The sequence below is a fragment of the Ambystoma mexicanum genome, chromosome 14 (assembly GCF_040938575.1).
Source record: "Ambystoma mexicanum isolate Mex_15411 chromosome 14, UKY_AmexF1_1, whole genome shotgun sequence".
Lineage (NCBI taxonomy): Eukaryota > Metazoa > Chordata > Amphibia > Caudata > Ambystomatidae > Ambystoma > Ambystoma mexicanum.
The window spans coordinates 404,548,769-404,572,056 of record NC_090940.1 but is presented as its reverse complement, the minus strand read 5'-3'; the positions used below and the strand labels follow the sequence as shown (position 1 = coordinate 404,572,056).

At 43.1% G+C, this 23,288-nt stretch overlaps 1 protein-coding gene across 1 annotated transcript in view; it reads right to left on the bottom strand.

The window, feature by feature from the left end:
* IVD (isovaleryl-CoA dehydrogenase) overlaps positions 1–23,288 on the bottom strand; it is a 919,837-nt gene that overhangs the window by 798,207 nt on the left and 98,342 nt on the right. The window contains exon 4 of the mRNA XM_069637537.1: positions 7,271–7,322. Coding sequence (XP_069493638.1) covers positions 7,271–7,322 — 52 coding nt within the window. The remainder of the gene's footprint in view (positions 1–7,270; positions 7,323–23,288) is intronic.

The following is a 23,288-nucleotide window of genomic DNA, read 5'->3' as shown; positions in this document are numbered from 1 at the left end:
TATAATTTCAAGAAAATTATTATTAGGGCAAAGCAGAGCTATTAGTCGGCCCGCATTCTTTCAAGTTCGAACACCGCCCAGGACATTTTTTAATTTCTGGGAGAATTGCGGGAGCCTGTGGCTGTTAAGAAGACCAATACCTTCACAAAGGTTTTGTGATCAAATGGGTAATTTCTTTATGAAAAAAATCATTAAATTTCGAGAGAAATTTCGGCGGGGGGGAAGTGAAACATAAGTCTTTTATTCAGATGGAGCCGAACATTGATGCACAATTTGCAGGTGACCGGTTTAAATCTTTTGTGCACGTGCACCTTCTGGACACTATGACTAAACTTCATTCCTCAGGCTTGGTCCATGATCCGTGTCCTACGAAAACGTTAAAATCTGTCACGGGGTAGGGGGCGATTGTGCATGAGCTGTGTCAGATTATTAATAGATCTTTTGCATCTGGCATAGTTCTGGCCACTTTGAAGAGGGCAGCAGTGATCCCTCTTTGAAGAAACCTAAACTCGACCCTGCTTGCTATTCAAACTATAGGCCCATCTCATTACTCCCTTATGTAGGTAAATTAATGTAATCACTAGCGGCGGAGCAACTGTACACCCATGCTGAATCACATAAGTAGCTTGACGCCTCTCGGGCAGGCTGTAGACTCGGCTGTGGCACAGAGTCAGTGCTAGTGGCTGCAATGGATGATATGAGACAGGTAGTCATCTGCAGAGGCGCAGGGATCCTAATCCTAGTGGATCCCTCTGCCTTTGATACGGCAGACAATGCCCTTTCTCCTATCCTGGCTCAGTGGTTACGGGATGCGTGACAGACTTGGATTGGCTATCTTCTTTTCTATCAGATATATCCCAGTTGGTGGTGTGCCCCCTTTTGAATCCGCTCTGAAACCAGTGTCCTGTGGTGAACACATCTTCAAAAAGTCCCATTTTGTTCAACCTCTATATGAGACAGTTAGCACAGCTCATTAGATCTGCAGGTGTGAGGTTTCACATTTACGCTGATGACACTCAGATGATCTTTCAAGAGTAGTTGCTGAACGCTGAACTCCTAGGGGGCAGGGAAAAACATGTATGGAACAGATCAGCACTTGGATGCTCCAAAACAAGCTTAAATTCAATGTCCAGAAAACAGATGATGAAGAGGTAAGGTGCTGAGATGAATCAAGAATAGATGCAGAATCTCACCATTTTGCAAAGACAAAGGAATTCTCTATTTCGCAAATGTGTTCATGTAGCCTTCATGTACCTTCATCACACTGAGGGTTACTTATGTCCAAATCCTAAGGAGGCTGTTTAAATTAAAGAAAAGGGAAATCACAAAGTGGCTGGGATTGCTAATAGCATATCATTAAGCGAGCAAGCTCTCTCATGAAGTAATGGTTTCTCAGTACGGATACTACCTTACTAGATTCAAAACGCGTATCTCCTAAATGAGCGTCTGTTGCTAGTGAGATGTTGCTACGTGAATGTGTTGTTCTACGCGTCCCTCCTGGAGCGGAGGAATGCTACGAGACTCCTGCAGTATCTATAAAACCTTCTATGATGTCATGGCAACGAAGCAGGATGCTAGGCAAACAGCGTGTGCTTGTGGTCCGTGTATGTAGAGTTCGAGCAATGTATTAGAGAAGGGACTAATCAGGGTCAGGAAGAACTGTTAAGAGGCAGTACTTTGTCAGTGTGGGGGCCATCTTGCAATCTATATGGAGCACCGTGTTCCCTATATTAGCTACCCTGTTCCGACCTGTTTTCAAACCACATCGCTGCTTTCAGTGAGTGGAAAAAATCACAAAGTTAAAAACAAACAACATGAGATTTACAATGAGGGGGAATAATCAATCTTGGCCACTAAATGCCGTTTACTCCCATAGACTCGCTAGCCCCCAAGAGGCTATAGATTCAAGTTAATCCTATTGTTCAAGCAACCCCAATATGTGTAATATCATGATTCCTCCACGTCATCTAGCGGGCGGATGCACAAACCTATAATACAAGGTATAATGTCCGCTCTCTTTGCATGGACATGAATTCGTACAAGTTCAAGTCTCACCAGTAAAGTACTCCTTCAAAAAATGCTGGTGGGCCAGTCAACAAACCCAGGACTTATAGTACATTAACAGGGATTCCACCATGTACAATTCTCACAAGTTCACGGTAAAAATAAGTAATTTCAAATCAGATTATATCTCAATCCAAAAGGGTTACTGTAACAGAAATCCACATTAAGTACAAAAAGAATCCAAAAAAGATATGTAGAATCAGGGATACATTCAGTTGTTAAAACAACAATGTCAAAGTTATGTACAAATGTAAAACATGATTCGCATAATTCCGTCTCAAACAAAGCACCTCAGGGAGGACTCCTCATTTAATCCCTTCGGGTTCAAGGTGTCGAGGAGATGTATCCAGAATTTTTCTCTGCGTGAAAGGATGGAGTGGTAATCTCCACCTCTATAAGGTTTCTTGACAACTTCAAAATTTGAAATTTCAGCTGGGCTATTGTATGGTGATTCTCAGTAAAGTGCCTTGCTAAGGGGGACTTTGAGTTCTTACACCTGATATTAGATTTATGTTCAGTGATCCTGTCCTTAGCTGATCTGGTGGTCTGACACACATACAATGTGCCACAAGGGCATTTGATTGCATAGATGACACCTGTAGATATGCAGGTCGTAAAGTCCCTCAATTTGAGCCTCTTTCCCGTTTGGGGATATGCAATAGTATCTCCTTTAACCACATTGTTACAGTGAGAACAACCTAGGCAAGGAAACGTGCCTTTTTTTCTTGTTTTTAGCAAGTGGTTTCTCCTTCGGGGTTTGACAGCTCTTACCAAAGCGTCCCTCAAAATGCGGCCCTTCTTGAAAGCCATCATTGGTGATTTGGGGAAAAGTTTATGGAGAAGTGGATCATTCTGGACAATATCTCAATGTTTCTTAATCACCACAATGTTCTGCATTTCCTCCATCTGTTGAAATATGGTGACAAAAATGTAATCTACTTAAATCAATGGGTTAGGAATAGAGTTTAGGATTGGTATAGGGCATGGATGCCATTAACTTTGATGTTTAGAAGTAAGGGTTGTTTTGAACAGTTGTTAATCACTCTAGATCTTGAAAATTAAAGCAGAGGACTGTTGGGGTTATTATTGGCAACATCCCCAGAAATTTTGAACATTGTTTGGAGTTTTTTTAGTTTTGTTTTCACTTGTCATATGCTACCTGTAAGTCTCTTGTTCACCATGTGCTGATAAGTGGAATAGTATTGTTATCAAAATTAGGTATCATTTATGTCATCAATTGTGATTAGTATATTGACTGCAACATCAGATAGTGCTTTTATTCCTGCTTTGACATGCTCATTCAAAAAGGAGTTTCTCTTACGGTTTCTTTATATTATATTGTTTCTTCTCAGTTCAACTTTGGCTCAAGAAGAAGAGATTGTGATCGCGAAACGCATCAGCCGTTTACGTTAGACTTGTTGTACATGCATTTTGCTCGATGAAACTTGGCATTTATTAAATTTCTGTGTTCCTAATCAACATATGAATAACCATTGTTTTTCTGAAATTGGTATATCACAATTTATATTGTTATCCTTAACTAAGGCATCGTTAACCGTCTTATGACGGGATAGTAATAGTGTGCAGGGGACCGGAGGGTTCCCATTTTGGATGCTCTTTTCTTGTCTACATATAGGTGTTGGTGGGCCTGTGCCAGGCCCACTTTTCCTCCCCTGCACCTTGAATAATTTGTATAATATTGCTTATTTATTTCTAGAATATTTTAATACAAGAAAAGAGTGAGTGCTCCAACAACTTCTTTTTTACAGTCCCCTTCTCAGGTGGCCAGGAAAAGGCCATAGCTTTTGGATCCCGACCCTGGGGGTGGAAAAGCGAGGGAGAATCACTAGGGTGGAGGGTCCTTAGGGAGAGGACGTCCCCGAGGGCGACGCAGTACTCCCCCTTCACATTCCACAATGAACACATAATCCCAGAAGCCTTTGTGGGACGTTGTTACCCCTTTTCCTCTTGTCAGGGTAACATCTGGAAGAGTTATACATCTCAAAGACACAGAAGGAGGGTGAAAGAGAGGAGGATGGCCATAAGCGAGACAGGGTATCCCCTTTCCCTATTGACAACCAACCTAACCGTCCCCAGACCTTAATGGGCCATTTCAAAACCTTTCCTCATTTCCCCACATTTAACATCTGAAAGTACTGGGATGAGGAAGAGGAGACGGAGTAATGAGCACTAAACCTTAATTTGATCACAGTGTATTGTGGGGGTCGGGCATGTCCCCTTAATCATAGTCAGGCAAGTCCAACTGAGGATCCACACCTGCAACCGGTCAAGTGGTTGCAGGTGTATAAAGAGAGCCAGAGAACAGCAGAGGGAGCAACAGGGAGGCCTTGGGGGAGGAGGGGGGTAGAGACCATCAGGGGACCATTTCCAGAAGGAGGCAGCCAGGTTGGGACTTGAGGAGGAGCCAGGATGCCAGCCAGCAGCCCAGAGAACCTGTGGAGCCCAAGGCGAGTTGGGCCATTGGGCTGTCAAAGGTGTGGAGCCTCTGTGTCGAGGAAGGAGCAGCTGGAGCTGCGAGCGAGCAGTAGAAAAAAGAACACGGTGCACGTCCTTGCAGAGGTAGTGGAGCTACTCGTGTGTGCGAGCGGGGCTCGCGGAAGTTGCCCGCCAACCTAAGAAGCAGAAAGGAAGCAGCAGGAGCCACTGAGGAAGAACGCCACGAAACCTGAAATTAAGCATATTGAATACATATTGGAGAACGAACTGAAGAGACCCTTGAAATTAAGTATATTGAATACCGAACGGAATGAAACCTTGAAATTAACCTTATTGAGTGCGGAAATGAGTAAAACCTTATGGGCAAAGCAAATAGCAGAAGTCAGCCAAAGGGAAAGTGTCCATCTGAAAGAAACCTATGGAAAAGAGATCAAGTTTGAAAGAGTGCCATAGAAAGGTGGGACGTGAACCAGACCACCACAAAGTGAACTTTATGAGTAAATGCAGTGCAGTCAGGCCAAAGACTTGCAAGACACATTATGGCAGAGCCAAGAGGCTAACCTGGAGAAGCCAGAGGAGTGCAAATACTGCACATAAAGTCAAGAGGCCAACTAATAGAAACAAAGGGAACATGACTCTGTACACAGGGGCAAGTACAGAAGAACCTCTGTGGGCAGAAGAGCCTAGGGATCCTGGTTGCGCGACCTCTAGTAGGTGGACTGTGTGGTCTGACAACTGCACCTAGACCAATGAGCCCTGAATTGTGAAAACCAAAGACATTGTGAAATAAATCAAGACTAAGCACTGCAAGTGAACTGGTGATGCAATCTAGAAAGACGGTCAGATTGACCTCGAGTTATGTTACACTTTTTGAAAAGACTGAAACAAGTACTAGTGGCTGAGTTAAAAGTCTTGGGGACGGGAACCCTTAGATTTGAAGAACTGCAAGTATTGTCTTGAGAATGAAGCCTCAAGACCCTTTTCTTTTGAACTGTGTTGCTTGGAACTTGGGGAAGGAGACCCTGAGGATTGTGTGGATCTGTACTACCTTGAACGTGAGAAAGGTCATTTTCAGACTTTTGTGGAACTTTCTTGAACTTGGGGAAGGGGAGCTGAAAAGGAAGCCAAGAGCTGGAAGAAGCTCAGAACTTTGTGTTAATCACCATTTCTTTCATTATTGACATCCCTAAACAACGGTTAGCTTTAGCTGTGAGGGCAAGGATAAGTGTTAGACACAGACAGACGTAAGTAGAACTCTTTGACGCCGATTTAAATCCTTAGTTTTGTTCACGTATGGAAATCCCACCTTAGCATAAGGAAAGTTAGGCCCTCTACCATCCTGACATTTGATTTATTAAAGTATGTCATTCTGAATTTTGAATCAATTAACTGTGTCTTGCTTCATGATGCCTTCACAGAAAGTAAATAAGACGCGGAAACACTTTTGCTCTTCGTATGTTTGGACTTTGGGACATGCGCCGAAAGCGACGCACTGGGCGCAGAGGTTAGACGCTAAACTGCCAGTTGAGTGGACGAGTTCTGCTGCCAATTTTAAACCTTTCGACGAGTGTGTCGAAATGTGTGGAGAGGGTGAGTTGTGTTTCTGTCTGTGTCCAACTGAGTGTTTCTTTCGCATCAGCGCCCCATGCGCCGCTCCCGACCCTACCGTGTGTTTTATAGGTCTGCTCTTGTCGCCAGGGGAAGCCTCCATAGCAGTGCAGGATGCCTTTCATTCGGAGCTAGGGACTGGCATTTGGGAATTTTCCATTTCCCAATCAGATGTCTCCCCGGGAGTACTAATGGTGTCAGGAATGTCCTGTTCTGTCTCTGATTCCACCGCGCCGGCTGGTTATTCTGTCGATGCCTCAGCTTGCATTGCGTAGTCTACCCAGCGTGTCGACTGCCTATCTGTAAGCATTTTCGGCCAGAAGAGCTTACACTCTCGACATTTCGTTTCCTGGTGGTCTCTAGGAAGACAATGGTTACACACGGTATTATGTGCAGCCTTCCAGGGAATTTTTTTGATTACACGACAGGCAAAATTTAAAAAGGAGTCTTCTCCATTATTAACACTGGGAGACAGTGAGCCGAAGCCTTTTTTAGGGAAAATGTGTGGAGACATTCTTTAAAAAATTGATTAAACCCTCTCCTCCCCACTCGCCCTACTGTGTAGGTTGAAGCCTGAAGAGTTTTAAGCCGTCGACGAGGCTCTGGAATCCCAGGGTGTTGTGAAGGTGTTTTCAAAAGCCTCAGGTTGCGTCGAGTGTATTCGCCGAAAACAGTAATCTGAAGAGTTATTATTATTAACATAATATACATTTAAACACTCAGTGATGAGCAGCAACTCTGAAACTGGAACTCTGTTTAAAAAAAAAAAAAAAGACCAATACGAAGGTGGAAAAAAAAAAACAATCGGAGTACCTAGATGCGAGAAAATAAGTCACCGGCCTATGCAAAGCATGTGATTCTAAGCAGATCCACAAGCCTGAGAAATACATACATGAATAATTCTATATTTGTTTAATCATTTAAATAATCTTGCTGATGCATTCTTTCCACACAACCTTCTTGCGACAGACTCAATAAAGGATTTCTATTAGTTTGAGACTTTGGGTTCAAACTAGCAATCAAATAAAGTACCAGATAAATCTAGCTACATCAATGGTCAGCGTTGACTTTAACCTTTTGATAACTCTCACTGCTGAGTGAATGCTAATGGTATGGTTATATAGAAAAGATAAAACCTTACCAGGAGCAGTAATTCCAAGGACTCCCAAATCTCCAAGTTTCTTCCAAAACCCCTAAAAATAAAACAGATAAATAACATCTGTGAGAGTCTTGGCCAGTCTTTCTGTGTTGGTCAGTTCATCTCATTCACTGTGTCTGTCTGTCCAATACATGTGTCCATCTATCTCTGCCTCTGTCACATAGTTCCCCCCCACTCCCCTCCCTCACCATCTTCCTCCTAGTCTCTTTGTAAATCCCATTATTACATTTAACGAAAACATGAACATGTGAGGAGCAGAATGAAGGAATTGATTCCTTGCTGCTTTGCGCAATGAAGACCCTAGATTGTTAGTTCAAGGTGTTGCTACCTAGCCATTACACATATCCTGAAACATTTCTTTCATATCTAAAGTATCACTGGTACAGTACAGTTAAGAGAACAATGCTGATGCAGTACAGTTAATACGAGAACAATGCTATTTCATGGTGGCCTGTGGTCAGGGGGGAGCAATTTATGAAGCAGTAATCCCTATTCCACAGCACTTTGTCACTTCCAAAATCTCGAAGTGTCCTCCTAACTTGCAATTCAGTGACACTTACTTAATGATACCACTGGATCCGCCAAAGTCCTAGCAATTGTGCGTTCTAGTCATCAACAAGATGGGGCAACCAGACTCTGCAAATTGGTTACTGCCCTACTTGGTCTTCACAGTCCTTTTCAGTTCTGCTATTTGGGCATGGAATGGAGGAGTCCCCAATCTTGCTAGGTGGGCGCATTCCTTAAGTCTCAATCCTAAAACTTCCTGATCTTGTTCTACTGTACCTCACTCCCCCCATGACTTATTAATATTCTATCCTTTACAGTGAGACACTTGCTCCGCGTATTACTCCTCTTTATGGAACATGTTCACAGACTGACCAACCTGCCTTTTATCTTATTTATTTATTGTTTGCTTGTTAGGCACATATAGAGGAAGTAAATAATGTTTCAAAGCGCCCACAGGGCAACAGGGAGGGGACAAGGGGATGTAAGAACAATCGAAATACATACACATATTAATACAGTGGGAGGGAGAGGCGAACCTACTATGCATTGTGAGTGTTCAGAATGTGCACGTGCAGAAGGGAGGGGGAATGGGATAGGTGCTGTGGTTTTAGACCCTCCCTCTTTCCATGCCTCAAGTACAGACATTTTCCATCATCTGCTCTCATACCCCCAACTCCACTCTCAACCACCACTTATTTGTGATCTAGGCTCACCCTGCTTTTCTCAACAGCATTCACTGTAAGCTTTTGTGGTTTACCTTGCTGTTTGTCTCAAAACACATTTTCATTCATGATCGCCATGGTCTCAGCATAAAGTTCCTTTTTTAGAACATGAATTTTTTACAGCTGCCAAAGTACAACCTAATTTCTCAATCACCCAGACTATAAATGCTCTTTCCAATTGTTGCCTTATTACTGCTGTCTTTAAGACTAGGGTTCCAGATACAGAATACGGTTAACAATTAGCTGTGCTCTGTGAAAAAGGTAAGATTGAATCCCCCAGATTCTCACTCTAGATGCAAAATATTTTTAGAATTTGATCAACATCTTTTCTCTGTGCATGTGCAAGTTTTAGAATATACAACCCCCACCATGATCACTTGAACAAACACCAAAAATGTGGAATTTTCCACCTACATTCTCTCATACCGCATTTACACAATTCACTCAAAAAATGTTTTTCTTTTAGTTAAAAAAAAACATGCATTTGTCAAAGTTTTCAGTTTCAAGACTAACTCTCCACACTCTCCTTCCACTACATTACACTCCACCCACACCTTCTCCCCCTCACCATACTTTCACTCCATCACCCTTCTCAACCACTCTCAATCACACACTCCTACACTCTCCCTTAATCCAACTGTCTCACTCTGCAAGCACTCTCACAGACAAAACCCACTTTCTCTCAGCAACCAATATCTCACTTTGAACACTCTCTTTAGAAGTCCCCTACATATTCCGTTACCCTGGCCTCCCTTCGCCTGGTGTATCGGTCCTTCTTCGCCTGCCGTCACCTTTCCTGAACAACCCACATTGACCTGGTTTCTCTGCCCCCTCTTTTATCCTTCCATTGTCTCCTCCATTGGATCTCCCTGTCAGATGATTCCCTCGGCCAAAAGCTGGCCATCTATCCCCACGGACCGGGTCACAATCACAAAAAGACATACAAGGGACCTCCAGCCCTACCCCCTTTTCGTATGCAGGACTGCCGACTTTGTGGAATGGCAGCCCACGGAAAATAAAATAATTCTCAGTTTGCGGATGGATTGACTGGAGCATCTGGAGTGCCAGTGGGATGTGTGCAGCATTTGTACGTCTCTCTGTCTGCTGCCGAATCTCTGGCAAACTGCCGGCTTGGGTGTACACCGACAGGAATATTGGTATGCGTAGTATTATAGAAGAAGAAAATAAGCACTGGTAATCATGGCGTTCAACAGGTATTGGTACTTGGCATATTCAGCCAGACACACGTGGAAGGGACAGAGACTGGGTCCCTCCAAACTCTGGCACTCTGTCTCTGGGGCAGGACCGTCTCTGAAAAACACTGTGCCGTCTCCTGCTCCAGGTTGAGAGGGGTCCCAATGCCCTCGACAGCATGCCTAGGGACAGCTGGTGATGCAGTGCTCTCTGAAGGTACTTTTAGGTTAAGCCAATGAAGTTTGACAAGTATAGAGTTATTTTGTCTTATTTATGAAGACATACAAAAAGGATATTGGTGGGCAGCAGGCGGCTGTAGCTAGTGGGGTGGTGTGGTGTGGTGGGTCCATGAGCCATGGATATCCTCCATATACGTGAGATGGGATCAGATCCTGCACTGTAGATATGAAGATGGTGTCTGGTCAGAAGGGATTTCACAGGAGAGAGAATTGGAACCATGCTGGGCCAGTTTTTCCCACTACATGTGTTTTGAATAGTACTTGAAGTGGGGTGGGGGGTGTCCCCTAAGAGGTGAAGCCCATGAGGTCGATAGTGGACAGACGGATGTGGGGCTGTTTGGTGTTGGTGAGAAGTAGGAATTCCTTGGCGGGTTGGAGTTTAAGGCAGTCACTAGGCATAGTGGTCTGCATCAAGGCACATCAGGCCTAGTAGTGGATATTTTTGAGGGATGTTATCTTCAGGTAGTTATGGATGGTCTACATATTGTACGTTGTGGATATTTTGGTTGGCAATGGTGGTCAGAGTGGTTGCAGGGGTTGGGATTGATGGGGAGCTGGGGGCTATTTAGCTCTTGCTTGGAGCCTAGAAGAGCTTGGTTAGCTTGGCACCAACAGCTATCAAAAGCTACATTTGGCTCCCAAGGCCAACTGATGTCAAACAAACATACCTATGTGACATTAACTCTGTGCATTTGGGACATTCTATGAATAAGCATTAAGACATCTACACTATATATAAAGCATAATGGGTCATAAATAATGGACAAAATTATATTTTTGCATCTTAAGTTGAAGTTAGATTTGCGGAACACTACTAGCACTCCCATTTCCCTAGTGGTAGCTCCTGCTCACTGGTTAATGTTGGATACCCAGAAGCTGCTTTTAGTCCCTGCTTACCTGATCTTAATTTCAATCACTGGGGTTCCATGTATTTGCATTTGGGAATTTTATACAGTGTGAATTATGACGATTCGCCAGGTAAAGTCACTTCGCCCCACGGATGTGAGCCCTTTCCCATGAGGCTAGGGAGGTGTGCCGCTACCCAATAGTCCCCCTAGGGGTGGTTTAATGCAGGAGGACCTCATGGGGGAGGGACTCCCCCTCTGCGGACAAGGATTACCACCTGGGGTACAGCCCGTTGAACGTCACACCCAAACATTCCCTAGCCACCTACCCCCCCTCCATTCGAAACCACTTCCTTGAGAGTAGGCCAATGTATTACTGTAGTACATGGGATTCAGCCAAAACAGAAAGCACCACGACAAAGAAAAGCATAGAAGACATAAAGATTACAGACTTTGCGAGTACTGGTACGAAGTGACCCAAAAAGGCATAAAGATCAAAGTGTCAAAAGAAACAAAGGGCTTTGACAATCCGTCGGCGAGGGACTAGCAACAATGGATAAAAAGAGACGATGGACTAAAAAAGTCATCAAGCCCAGCTGGGAGGAGCAGCAGAGGTGGAGACTGTCCCGAGTGGGCGTTTCAAACCTGGACGCCAGACCAGAGGAAAAGAAGAGTGGAAGACGCCGGTGAGCAGCTGACAGAGTTCTCCGGGCGTTTTGCTGGAACAGACCCAGACAAGAGAGCAAGGAGAAGCAAAGCTGAACCGAGGCGCGTGTCGAGACGCCGCAGTGAATCGGGAGTGGACGAGAAAAGCCCAAAGAGCCAGAGAGACAAACCAAAGTCCCAGGAAGCCCTGTGACGTACCAAAGCCCTGAGCCCACTTGCCCGTACTTTGTAATTTGATCTTTTGGGATTTTGCTCTTTTGTCCCCAGCACTGAATTTAAAGTATGCAGAGGATACCCCTGCAGCCCAAACTACCGAACTGGGGGGGCGGGGGACACCTCCGCAACCCCCGCTCACCTGTTCGGTATTATGGGCAAAAGATCTAATCTACTATGCCGAATGTAAACGTACATTTGGCATTTTAGATTCAATCTTTTTGTTCATAACCTCGAATCCTGCTGGCGGACCAGCAGGAGGGGGAGGCAGAGAACGCCGGTGAGCAGCTGCAGGAGTTCTCTGTTGGGTCTGTCGGTGCAGACACAAGCTCACGACTGAGAAAAGGAAGTAAGCTCAGCTGTGCAGGGAGATGCAACCCTGCAGATTCTGACACAGAGAGAAGCACGAAGAGTCGATGTAGCCGATCCCGGTCTCAGGAAGCCACAGTGATGTATGTAAAGCCCTGAGAAGGTAAGGGGGGGGGTAACGGGCGACCTGGAGGGAATGCAGGAGCAGCAGGCAAGATACTCGAACAGCTTTCCCTTGGCCCAATGAAACTGACTCAGTTATTGAGTCTAGCCAGTTGTCAGTCATCCCTCTAACACCATCTTCCTTGTGTCAGTGGCAGACAGAAACCCATTGACCACCAGGGAAGGGTCGAGAACCCTACCACGAATACGAGCAGGGTCGGGGGCCATAATCAAAGCTCAAGAAGAAGCAGTGGCAGAAATAAGACCACTGATCACCAGGGAAGGGTTGGGGACCATACCCCGAACACGACAAGGGTCAGGGACCCTAACAAAAGTGCCAGAAGGATTGGAGACTAACAAGAGCCAGAAAAGGGTCTGGGACCCCAGAAGCAGATACTGAAAGGATCAGAGGAAATCTTCGTCACAGTGGGAAAGAGAAAACCACTGACCATCAGAGAAGGGTCTGGGACCCCAACAAGATTTGGGACTTTGCTAAAAACTAACCAAGTGGCAAAGTGTGCATCAAGTTGAAAGCAGTGAGAAAGAACTGTACCAAGCAATACCAGGGAAAGGGAGTAATTTGCCCTGGCCTTGTACAGAACTGTGCCATGCTTGTTTGTTTGTTTGTTTATTTATTTATTTGTATAGCGCTCTTGACCCAGGGGTATATGTGCGCTTTAACATCATGTTACAAGTAACGGACAATAGTACAGTAGTAATAGGGCATAGGAAAGTTGAACAGGAAGGCAGTTAATGCATAGATAATAATAGGCAAATAACATAGGAAAACAATTGGACATTGGGAATGCATACATATATGGTAGGATGGTTATTTGTTAAGTAACCAGGAGATGATCTTGGTTCTGAAGGGTTGGAAAGTGGGTGTGGATTTGATATCCAGTGGGATAGTGTTCCAAAGTTGTGAGGCCAGAGCTGGGAAGCTGGATCCACCGGCTCTTTTGAGGGAGTATTTGGGTACTGTTAGTTGTAATGTGTTAGACGATCTGGTGGTTCTAGTATTCTGTCTTAATGTAAATTTGTTAGAGAGGTAGGGCGGGGCAAGATGATTAAGGGCTTTGTATGTAAGGCATATAGTTTTTAGGTCTATTTTTTGTTGGATGGACAGCCATTTACAAGCAGTTCTGGTGGCGGAGATGTGTTCTCTTCTGGGGATATTGAGGGCGGCACGGAGTGCGTTGTTTTGTAGGACTTGCAATTTATTGATTACTGTTTTGTTGGCACCTACATAGAGGCTATTACAGTAATCCAGTTTGGATTGAATGAGTGCTCTGGCTAGGATGAGACAGTTGTTAGGGGAGATCAATGGTCTGCAGGCCCTAATTAATTTACCAGTGTAGGCAGTGGCTGAGGCAGTCATGTTGATTTGTTTAGCTAGGTTGGTGTTCGTGTCTAGGTAAAAGCCGAGGGTTTTTACGCTCTTGGCGATGGGTATGGTGTTACCGTCAATAGTAAAGCTAGTGTAGCCGGGACAGAGTTTTCGGATGGTGTTAGGTGAACCGACAAGGAGCAGTTCAGTCTTATCATCATTCAGGCACAGGCCATGTGTGGCCATCCATGCCTGAATGATGGAGAAGACTTCGTTGATCCATTTGGCGTCCTTGTTGTAGTTACCTGATAAGGTGAGGAGTATCTGGGTGTCATCTGCGTAGTTCGTGTAGGTGACACCCAAATTGTCCAGCTTATCGAATAGGGGCTTAGTGAATATATTGTATAGGGTGGGTGAGACACAGGAACCTTGTGGGACACCGCAGGTAATGGGGATAGGGTCAGCCGCTGCTAAGGGAGAGAAGACCCGCATGGTCCTATTGTCCAGGAAAGATTGGATCCATGTGACCGCAGAGTGGGAGAAGTGTGCTGCCAGAGACAAATGGTTGCACAGGATTTTATGGTCGACCAGGTCAAAGGCAGCGGAGAGGTCAAGGAGTAGATGCCATATCAAGAGAAGGGAGACATTCTCTTGGTCCTGAACGGAGGCAGTCCCCACTGGTTTTACTGGAAATTGTATACATCCACACCAGGAGAAGGGAGCCATTCTCCTGGACGTGACATGATATAAAGACTGGGTGAAACCCACACGCCAGGGGAAGGGATTCCACCCCCACCTTGGTATTTTTGCTGTGAGAGAACATTCTTTTGGACATTATCCAAGAAGCAGGAGAAGGGAGCCATTCTACTTGAAGAAGGTATGTTCCGTTAGTTTATCTTTTAGTTATAGTGTGAGGGATAGAAGTAGGTTGTGACACACAACAGTGGAGATTAATTTAACAGATATTCTGGTGGACCCTTCAATATTCGCTTTGAGGCAGGGAAACCCCTTTTTAGTTAGGGATAGTGAAAACCTCTCTTATATAAATAAAAGACTATAACCAAAACCATGCCACCTTTGCATCAGCTTCCTTCTTCAACAACCTTACAGTACTAAAGGGAAGTATTTGAAGCAAGTTGAAATGTGTGGGTGCTGTTAAACAGGGTGGCATGGTGAATGGTGATTGCAGCTGCAAGGTGATCATGCCATTCCAGCGGTAGGGGCTGTGTTTGGTTATTTTGATTGAGATGATGTCCATGAACTTTCATATGCAGAGTTTGGTTATTGTGCGCTGAGTGAGATCCAGTGTATCTAATAGGGGCACTTGATGGTCTCCAGAACCCTGTCTGTCATCCTGCGGCTTCCTTCTGCTGGCCATTCTTCTCTCCACATCTCTGCTCCTTCCCCAACACCCAGTCCAGTCCTAACATTGTACCGTTTTTTGCCACCATGTTCGTGGGAGGTCTGTTTTGATTTGTGCTTCTACAACACCCAAACCCTGCCAATAGCAAACAATGGAGAGATGAATAGTTCTTAAATGCCCCTTGGATCTCCTGTCAGTAGCTTAACAGTGACGAAAGCATGACCCTCCAGGAGGTGCGTTGATGTGAGACACAGTCGAAGGTAAAGAAAGTAAAATGTACTCACCGTAGTGACTACTACTCCTGTTTAATAGGCCCTTTCATCCATACTTATAAGAGTTAATTATAAGTTAACTATATTCATGTGTTCCCTTGATTTCTCGGTAATGCATATTGGACTGCTTTGAACTTGATCAATATCCTCAAGTGAGCAATCAATAAAATTCTAAAATTAGTAAACCTTCTCTTTCAATATACATCAATAGTTTGTTCCAAAATCCACTACCATGTTTTGACCATAGTGCTTCAATAGGGCAGTGAACTGTTAATCAAAATGAAAATAAAATCATAATCAACAAATCAGGAATTCTATGAAAAACAGAAAATGGTAAATGATACATTAATCTGAATAGTAAAGTGGAAAGAATTGAGAACATACCTATGGCAAGACAAAAATAAATGGTTTAATTAAAGTAATGTTTAAAAGTACACTTCAAAATTCCTTCTATTTACCTCCTTTGAAATTAAAGTTTCCTTACTACTTTTTAGATCAGTAGTGGTTAGATTTGGCTAGTGACCTTAATAAAGATTCCTTATCATTCAATTTTTCAAAGTTCCTTGGATAGAGCAAAACAGAGATAGTGGAGTCTAGATACCAACCTGTTATTAGTAAGTAAACTATTATACTGGGCACCCTACTATGTTTTCAGTCTCCGCCAAGGTATGTTTAGAAGGAAATCTCATTGATCAAAATAGATTACTGAAACAGAAGCGCGAGAGAGAAGTTTGCGGAAAGCTGGATCTTATTTAGCTGCTACAAGGAAAAAGTCAGGTAAATAATCTGACACATTAACAGACACGAATAAAAAACTATTCCTGAGAAGGACTAATAGGAGGTTATGTTGGTTACACCATGGTTCTAAATCACTGCGAGCCATTTAGCTCCTGAATATAGCCCCTGGAAGTTAGCTTGACACTAATGGCTAATTTTAGCTACTGAAGACATCTAGTGCCATACACAAATACCTATGTGACACTAACTTTCTGTATTTGGGAATATCTTGGAAGAAGCATTAGAAACATCTAGAAGACATTTAAAGTATAATGGAATGTTTATAATGGACAAACTGTTCAAAGTTGCATCTAACACTAACATGCGACACACTATGTACTAGCCACCTGCTCTCTAGGGCTCGCTCCTGCCTACCAGGCGATGCCCAATACCCAGGATCTAGTTTTAGCTTCTGCTCATGAAATCTTAAGTTAGAGCTCTGGATTTAGACAACAAAAAAGGGAACTAACACTTGAAATCCAACTTAGGATAACAAAACAATCAATTTTGCTACTTTATTGATTGGTACACTTCAAATTACTTTATATCAATTAATATTTCGTATTTAATTAATAAAAAGACCTTCGCGAAATGTAGCAATTATCCTCACTATAGTGATTATATCTTGTTAGATGGGTATCATTTTCGGGAAGAACGTTGATCTAACGCATTAAGGTACAACAGTCCAATCAGGTGGATACAGAAATAAACTAAACAAAAAAATAAGGACAAGGATGGAATAAACTATGTCCTGTGTTCTTTTCAACAGCTTCTTCAACAAGATATTAGAAGCTTATAAGGAACTTTGAGAAACTTGAATGAGATGAAAACCTTATTAAGGTTGGTAGCCAATTTTCCCCACTACGGCATAAAAAGTAAAAAGGGAAATAGTTTAATTTGTAAGTAGGTATTAGAAGTGTTGAAGTGTATATTTCAAAACTTCTTAAATCTAATGAATTAACCAATTAATGTATTTTGTATGTCTTCCGTTATATGTATTTTCTAAATTTCTCAATATATTAGCACATGTGTCATCTACCATTTCTATTTCTCATATAATTGATCGGATGTGTTCATTAGATGATTTATTTTCATTTCTATCTACTAACAGTGTACAATTCAATGGCCTGATGAAGAGTTATGATCAAAAACACAAGTTGGAAGGTTTCAGAATAAATAATTTGGTATTACATTGCACAGAAGGACTACTGTTTAATTAAAGGACTTTATGGAACACTCATTTGAAAATATTTATCTACTGCAAGTAATCAGTCACGCACCCAATGACCCAGAAATTCAGGGAACATAGAACTATAGTTAACCTAAAATTAAGCATTAGGGTGGACTGCGATTATCCAACAGATAGAAGGAACAAATTAAAGAGATGCCAAGAAAAGACTGCTAAAAAGAGGACAAGAATTAATTTTCCGGACCAGAATTTGGCAAGTTGCTCTAAATTAAGGGATTGAATGGGATAACATTGCTTAATAAAAGGAATTCTATCATATATATTGTAATATGGAAATCAAGTTTCTCATGAAAATCCAAGAGGCACTGTACAGAACGCTGCTATGCGAGCTCGATACACTTGGAAATATCTTGCTGATTAAAGCTATAATATATGTCCCTGAAACAGTATATTTCGTAGGATGACTTTAGAATTGTTGGGAGAATTCTCAGAAATCTGCTAATTCATCTCTACCTTAGAGACCGCCAGCACCTTTGCTGGATTTGAGGACTTTTAATTTTTAACCTGTAGAGAGTGAGGCTCTTTTCCCCACACTCTCGTATGTATTTGGTCTGTGATTTGGACACTGTTTCTTTTGGTTGTGGAGTCTGACAAAATCCATAGGCATCATAATTTTACATTGTGGCACACAGCACCTTCAGTGCAGTGGCACACAGAAGTCTTTCAGATTTCCCAAAGGTTTAAATACCTTCACTTGGATAAACTACTGTTTCCAAGAGCAGTGAAGTGAAATTGACTTTACTTACATTTGTAACGTTCTAGACACAGCACACACTATCTTACAATAGGGTGCTGGAGGGGGTACTTAGTATCCCCTTTGTCTAGATTCTCATGAAACATTTTTATGTTACCCTTCCTACAATTAATGGCTGGTGGAAGTGGTTTACTTTTAACTACAAATGTGTGTTTTTACCACGGGCTGCGTTCGCAGCTACAGTAAAGAATCCTTAGGTGCCATTTTAGTCAAAATGGCTCGGTCTTCTTATTTCACCATTTCTTGCTGGAAAGGTCCTTCTTGAGATTTACACTGCGCGCCAAACCAGGTTTGGTCCCTTTGTTCACTTTGTCTTTGGTGGGATTCATGAGTGAAGCCCGCCTCTGGCTTCAGGGTGTCTGGCAGGGGCAGGAAGTGAGGGAGGTGCCCGAAACTCCCTGTGCTTAATCCCCTTGGTTACAGGAAAGCACCCAAAAGGTGATTGGCTGCTGGCTGGCTGTCTGGCAAGGACAGCCACCCTGCTATGTGATTGACAGCTAGGCTGGAACGAATAGGAAAAACCTGCATAAAAGGCAAGGCTTTTTGGCTTGGATGGCAGAGTCGACCACTGGACGAAGGAATCCAAAGAAGAACTTGGAAGAGATGCCTGCTCCTGGACTGTTGGTTTGCCCGGTGAAGACCTGCTGCTGTGCTGAAGCTAGAATTCACCTCGACTAGAGAAGCCCATCAAGTGGCAGGGAGAGGAACACCAGATTGGAGTGCATCACTTTTAAGTCAGACTCGAGCTGCTGGAAGATCCTCCGGACTACCAGGAAGCAGGACTAACCAAGCCCGAGCCACCTCAACAGAGTGCTGGATCCCAGAAGCAAGGAAAGTCCAAAGTGGTAGCCGTGAACCGCAGTGGTGCTATTTACTGAAATGCGAGGAGCTGAAACCTGGAAGTGCCACTGAATTAAAGTTTGCTCTTTGCTGTTGCTGATCGTCCCATTGCAATGCAGGAGTCCCCAGAAGTCCTCCCCCTTGTCCCCATGACTGAGGCACAGGAACAACAGGATCTGCAGAGCTGCACAGGAACAGAAGCCAGCTGGAACAATTGCTTCTAACCAAAGGTACTGTACAGTCTAAGAGAAATTACCTCTTGTTGTGTAGCCTTACGTGTTCTTAGTGAGACTTGTCTTGGTTGCTTCGGCAGAGTTGCTTGCAGCTTCTTTACCTCACAAGCCTCTCAGCTCGTGGCCCTACATTGATTCTACCTTTCTAAAAAGACATCTAAAACATTGTGCAAGACTTTTACTTACCTGCAAAAAGTGCTTCAGCTCACCTAGACCTTTGACCAATTGACAATGGCTGGCCTGGCTCCCTGAATGACTCTTCTTCCCTCGGATTGTGTGTTTTGCCTTCCTTCCAGGAAAGGGTCAACTTACTTTGCATTGGGGGTTTCAAAAGTACTTACCTGCTTCAGAATATTTGTGTGATCTCTTGTTTTATTCTAATAATACTTTTGACACCCATCTCGGTATTGCTCTAAATTTACCAGTGATATATTAATGTCCACAGTGTCCTAGCTATTTAAGTCACCTGAGGGTGTAGGAAGTGTCTGTGTGTCATCCCAAATGGGTACTTGCTGATTTAGAGAAACTAAGAGTGTGTATTTTGAAGTGTATTTGTGTGTTACTATTATATTGCCCCTTCTGAAGAAGGCTTATTCAAACTGACTGTTCAATACATTGATAATTGCTTAATCAAGAAACTTTGAGTGTAAGTGTTTATTTGGATACTGGTCACTGTGAATCTCTGTGTAACTACCCTACTGCTCACATTGACCCCCCCTTGAGATACGCCTGGCTGCTCAGCCACACTACCAAGCTGTGTAGTACAGACTTAAACCAAAGGTTGGGTTCCTATTGCCAGGCGGTCAAGGTTGTTGTAGTGCACCGAAAGGGTACTGCACCCATAAATGATATTGTTATGCCTCAGGAGGTTCTATGAGATGCACAACAAGACCGTGATCAGACTGGGCCCATTTTATGGTTAGCAAAGTTACGGTCTAGTTAGAGAAAACCAGTAAGAAAAGCTCTGACCACGTGAGTCAGGGCTCTGTTCAAACAGTAGATGCAGCAGAGTTCTAAAAGTAGAAGGATGGCCAACAATACCCTCCAACATAACGCAAGTAAAACATGGGCTCCGACAAGGAAGTATTTTCTTTAAGAAGTCACATACGTAATGAGCATTATGTGTATTCCTCAAAAGGAGTGACACAAGGCGAATTGAGAAATATCATTAAATATGAAAAGATATAAAAATAGGAATGATGACAGAGCGCAGTATCAGTAGGGCTTGTTAATCACTGCCAAGTGATTAATAAATAAAAATTAAACAAACACTGCTAGACAAAAATTATTTTTTATTTGTTTTGGGATACAGTTTGAAAAAAGAATGATGAAAATAACATTGATTGTCATCTATTAAATACATGGAAAGAAAGTAAAGGAAATCTTGGTGCGCCATTTAAAAGTGAAATAAACCAATTGGGGGAAAAGGTGGCTGTGAGAAACCTGAGGGTATCCTCACACTTACTCCCCTTGGATCCTCTTCTCAGGTGGCCAGGGAAAGGCCATCGCTTTTGGATCCTGACCCTGGGGGGGGAGAAGCGAGGGAAGATCATCTGGGCGGAGGGTCCTTAGGGATTGGGTAGATGATATCCAAAAGGTGAGACATGCTATCCCCTTTCCCTTATTAAGAGCAGCCCAACCCTCCCCCAGCCTTTATGGGCTATTGTAACACATCTCCCCCCATTTTCAATCTTTCAAACCACTATGGTACTGGGATGAGGAAGAGGCAACAAAGAGCGCTAAACACTAGTATGTCATTTCACCACTCTAGTACTGAGACCAGGAAGAGGCCTGCAGCTTATGTAAAGATCAGGCATATCCCTTTAACTATAGTCAGACAATTGGACTAAATGACCACCACCTGTTGTCACTTAGCAAACCCAATGGATATAAAAATGCAGGCTTTTCAAATGAAAGGAGGTTGCACACAAGGCTGGAGCATGGAGCCTGCTGGAGCTGAAAGCTGGCGAACCGGAGAGACAGGAGTGGGAGACTCTAGTGCAGGAAGCTGTGTCAGGCAAGGACCAGAGATGCCGAGGCAGACTCAAATAAGGTCAGGAAGTCCTATGCCCCCTCCGTGTCGGGTGCAAGCAGGAACTGTGGGACGTCGAAGCACTCCAGTCATTGCGGACCTGAGGGAGAGTGGGCAGTACTCACCCTGACCACCACGAGAGAAGAGCAGAGGCCGTGGAACCTGGGAAGGCACAGCGATGAACGGAACAGAGCCGACAGTAGCTGCCGCCTGAAGCTGGAGAGTGCAGAAGGGCAACACTCATATTGGGGTGCTCTGACAACCTGTAATAAGCCTTTCTTGAATGTCAAACGTTGTGTAAACAGTCATAAGCACTTCTAAATAATGAAGCAAGTGCTTATAATGAATTGAAGATAGTTTCAAGGGTGAAACAGAGATGTTTTGAATAACGAATGAACTGAAAGCATTATTGAATACCACACAGAATTGAAACAACATGGAAGTATTATTGAACAAGCATTTCTGAATGCCACACAGAGACAAAGCAAATAATGAGAATGTTTTGAATGGAATAAAGGCAAATTGATTGGCAACAAGTGTTGGCAAAGCAAGTAAAATCCCAAGAAGAGTGTGAGAAGAGGAACAAGTAGCGATACAAGTCAAATGGTCAAGGAACTACAGGTTAAAGAGGAAACCTGTATTGGAAAGAGCCAGAGAAATATTAAAAGTGTAACCAAGTGAATGATGACCAAGCTAACCACGGTAAAGTGTTGGAAGAAGATTACTCTGGTACAAGAAATACTTTTCACTGTCAAGGGAAAGCAGTGGACAATAGTTGCAGAAGGAAAAGGGGTATCAGTTGCATGGCCTGTAATGGGTGGACTGTGTGGTCCGACAACAGAGCCTAGACCGAGTGCCCTGCATTCAAAGCAAGTGAAAGAAGGAATCAAGAGGGCTAATATCAGGAGGAGCAAGTCAATGAAAAAATACATGAAAAAACGTGCGTTTTAACAGACGTGCGTTGGTGAACCAGAGATGTTACCCAGGATAAGAGGGGTTGTTTTGAACTTTGAGAACTGTCTTGGGCGTGGGGAAGGGAACCCCAAGACTTTGTGGAACTGCTTTAAACTTGGGAAGGGGAGCTGAAAAGTAAGCCAGGAGCTGGAAGAAGCTCAGAACTTTGTTTGGAACACTATTTATTTTATTGTTGACATCGATACACTTTGTTTAGCTTTAGTTGTAAGGGCAAGAATAGGTTTTGGACACAGACTTTTAAGTTGAACTCTTTGACTCAGACGTTTCTTTAGGTAGGGAAATCACACCTTAGCTTAGGGCAAGTTAGGCCTTCATCCATCCTGACATTTGAGTTAAATAAAGTAAGTTTGTTTAAACTTTGAATCTGTTGTCTGTGTCTTGCTTCATGATGCCTTCACCGGGCATAAAGGTAAATTAAATGACATATCTGCTTCAGTTTTGAGTAAACAATACTAACTTTGAGCGGTAATATTGTGTTGCCAAATATCTTTGCAATATTAACTGCAGTACCCTTTGTTTTTAATAGGGGTATCAAAAAAAGATTCAATAAAGTGGAAATTTGGGATTGTTTCCCATAAAGTAACATTAACCTTTCCAAATACATTAATTGTAATAAACATGAAAGAAGGGGATTAAACAAATAAGTAGTAATAACTTTGTGATTCTGTTTTTGCAGAGGTCTACATGATGAGACTCTAATATACATGTGTTATTCAAAGGGCTTTAGGAACATTGAGTAAGGGGAGAAAATGGCAAATGATTTAACTTTTGATAATCAAATGTATACATAATTGATATCTAATGAAATAAAGATTTGGAATATTGCACACGTTATATGTATACATGTCTGTGCAATGACACTATGGACTGTTCCTATTTTAAGTTTGGGCATAAGCTGAAACTATTGCATTGGAATACAGATTGGGAGGGATGGCATATAAGGAGGGACACACAGGAATGACATAGGTGGAGGGACACAAGAGTCTTGTAGGCGTTCCGTAGGTGTTTGGTTATGTGCCCACCCATTGCCTGGCCTTGTTAGTCCCTATGGTCATTCCCACCCATTCCTGCCTCTGCCTGCCCAAAAGACCTCCTCATGGGAACTCCTTGAGCTTGCTTTGATCACGCCTTACCATCAGGCTTTTTTAAAATTTAATTGGAGTTGTAAAAACGCCGTCTTATCAGGCCTGCCTTCAGCCACTCGATTTATAAGCACGCTGCTAGTCCTTCACTGAGGGCCTGTTAAAAACAAGCACTGGCAAAGCCAACATTTTTGGCTTGTGCCTAGGTTTTAAGCTTTTGACAGGCACTGCTATTAGAT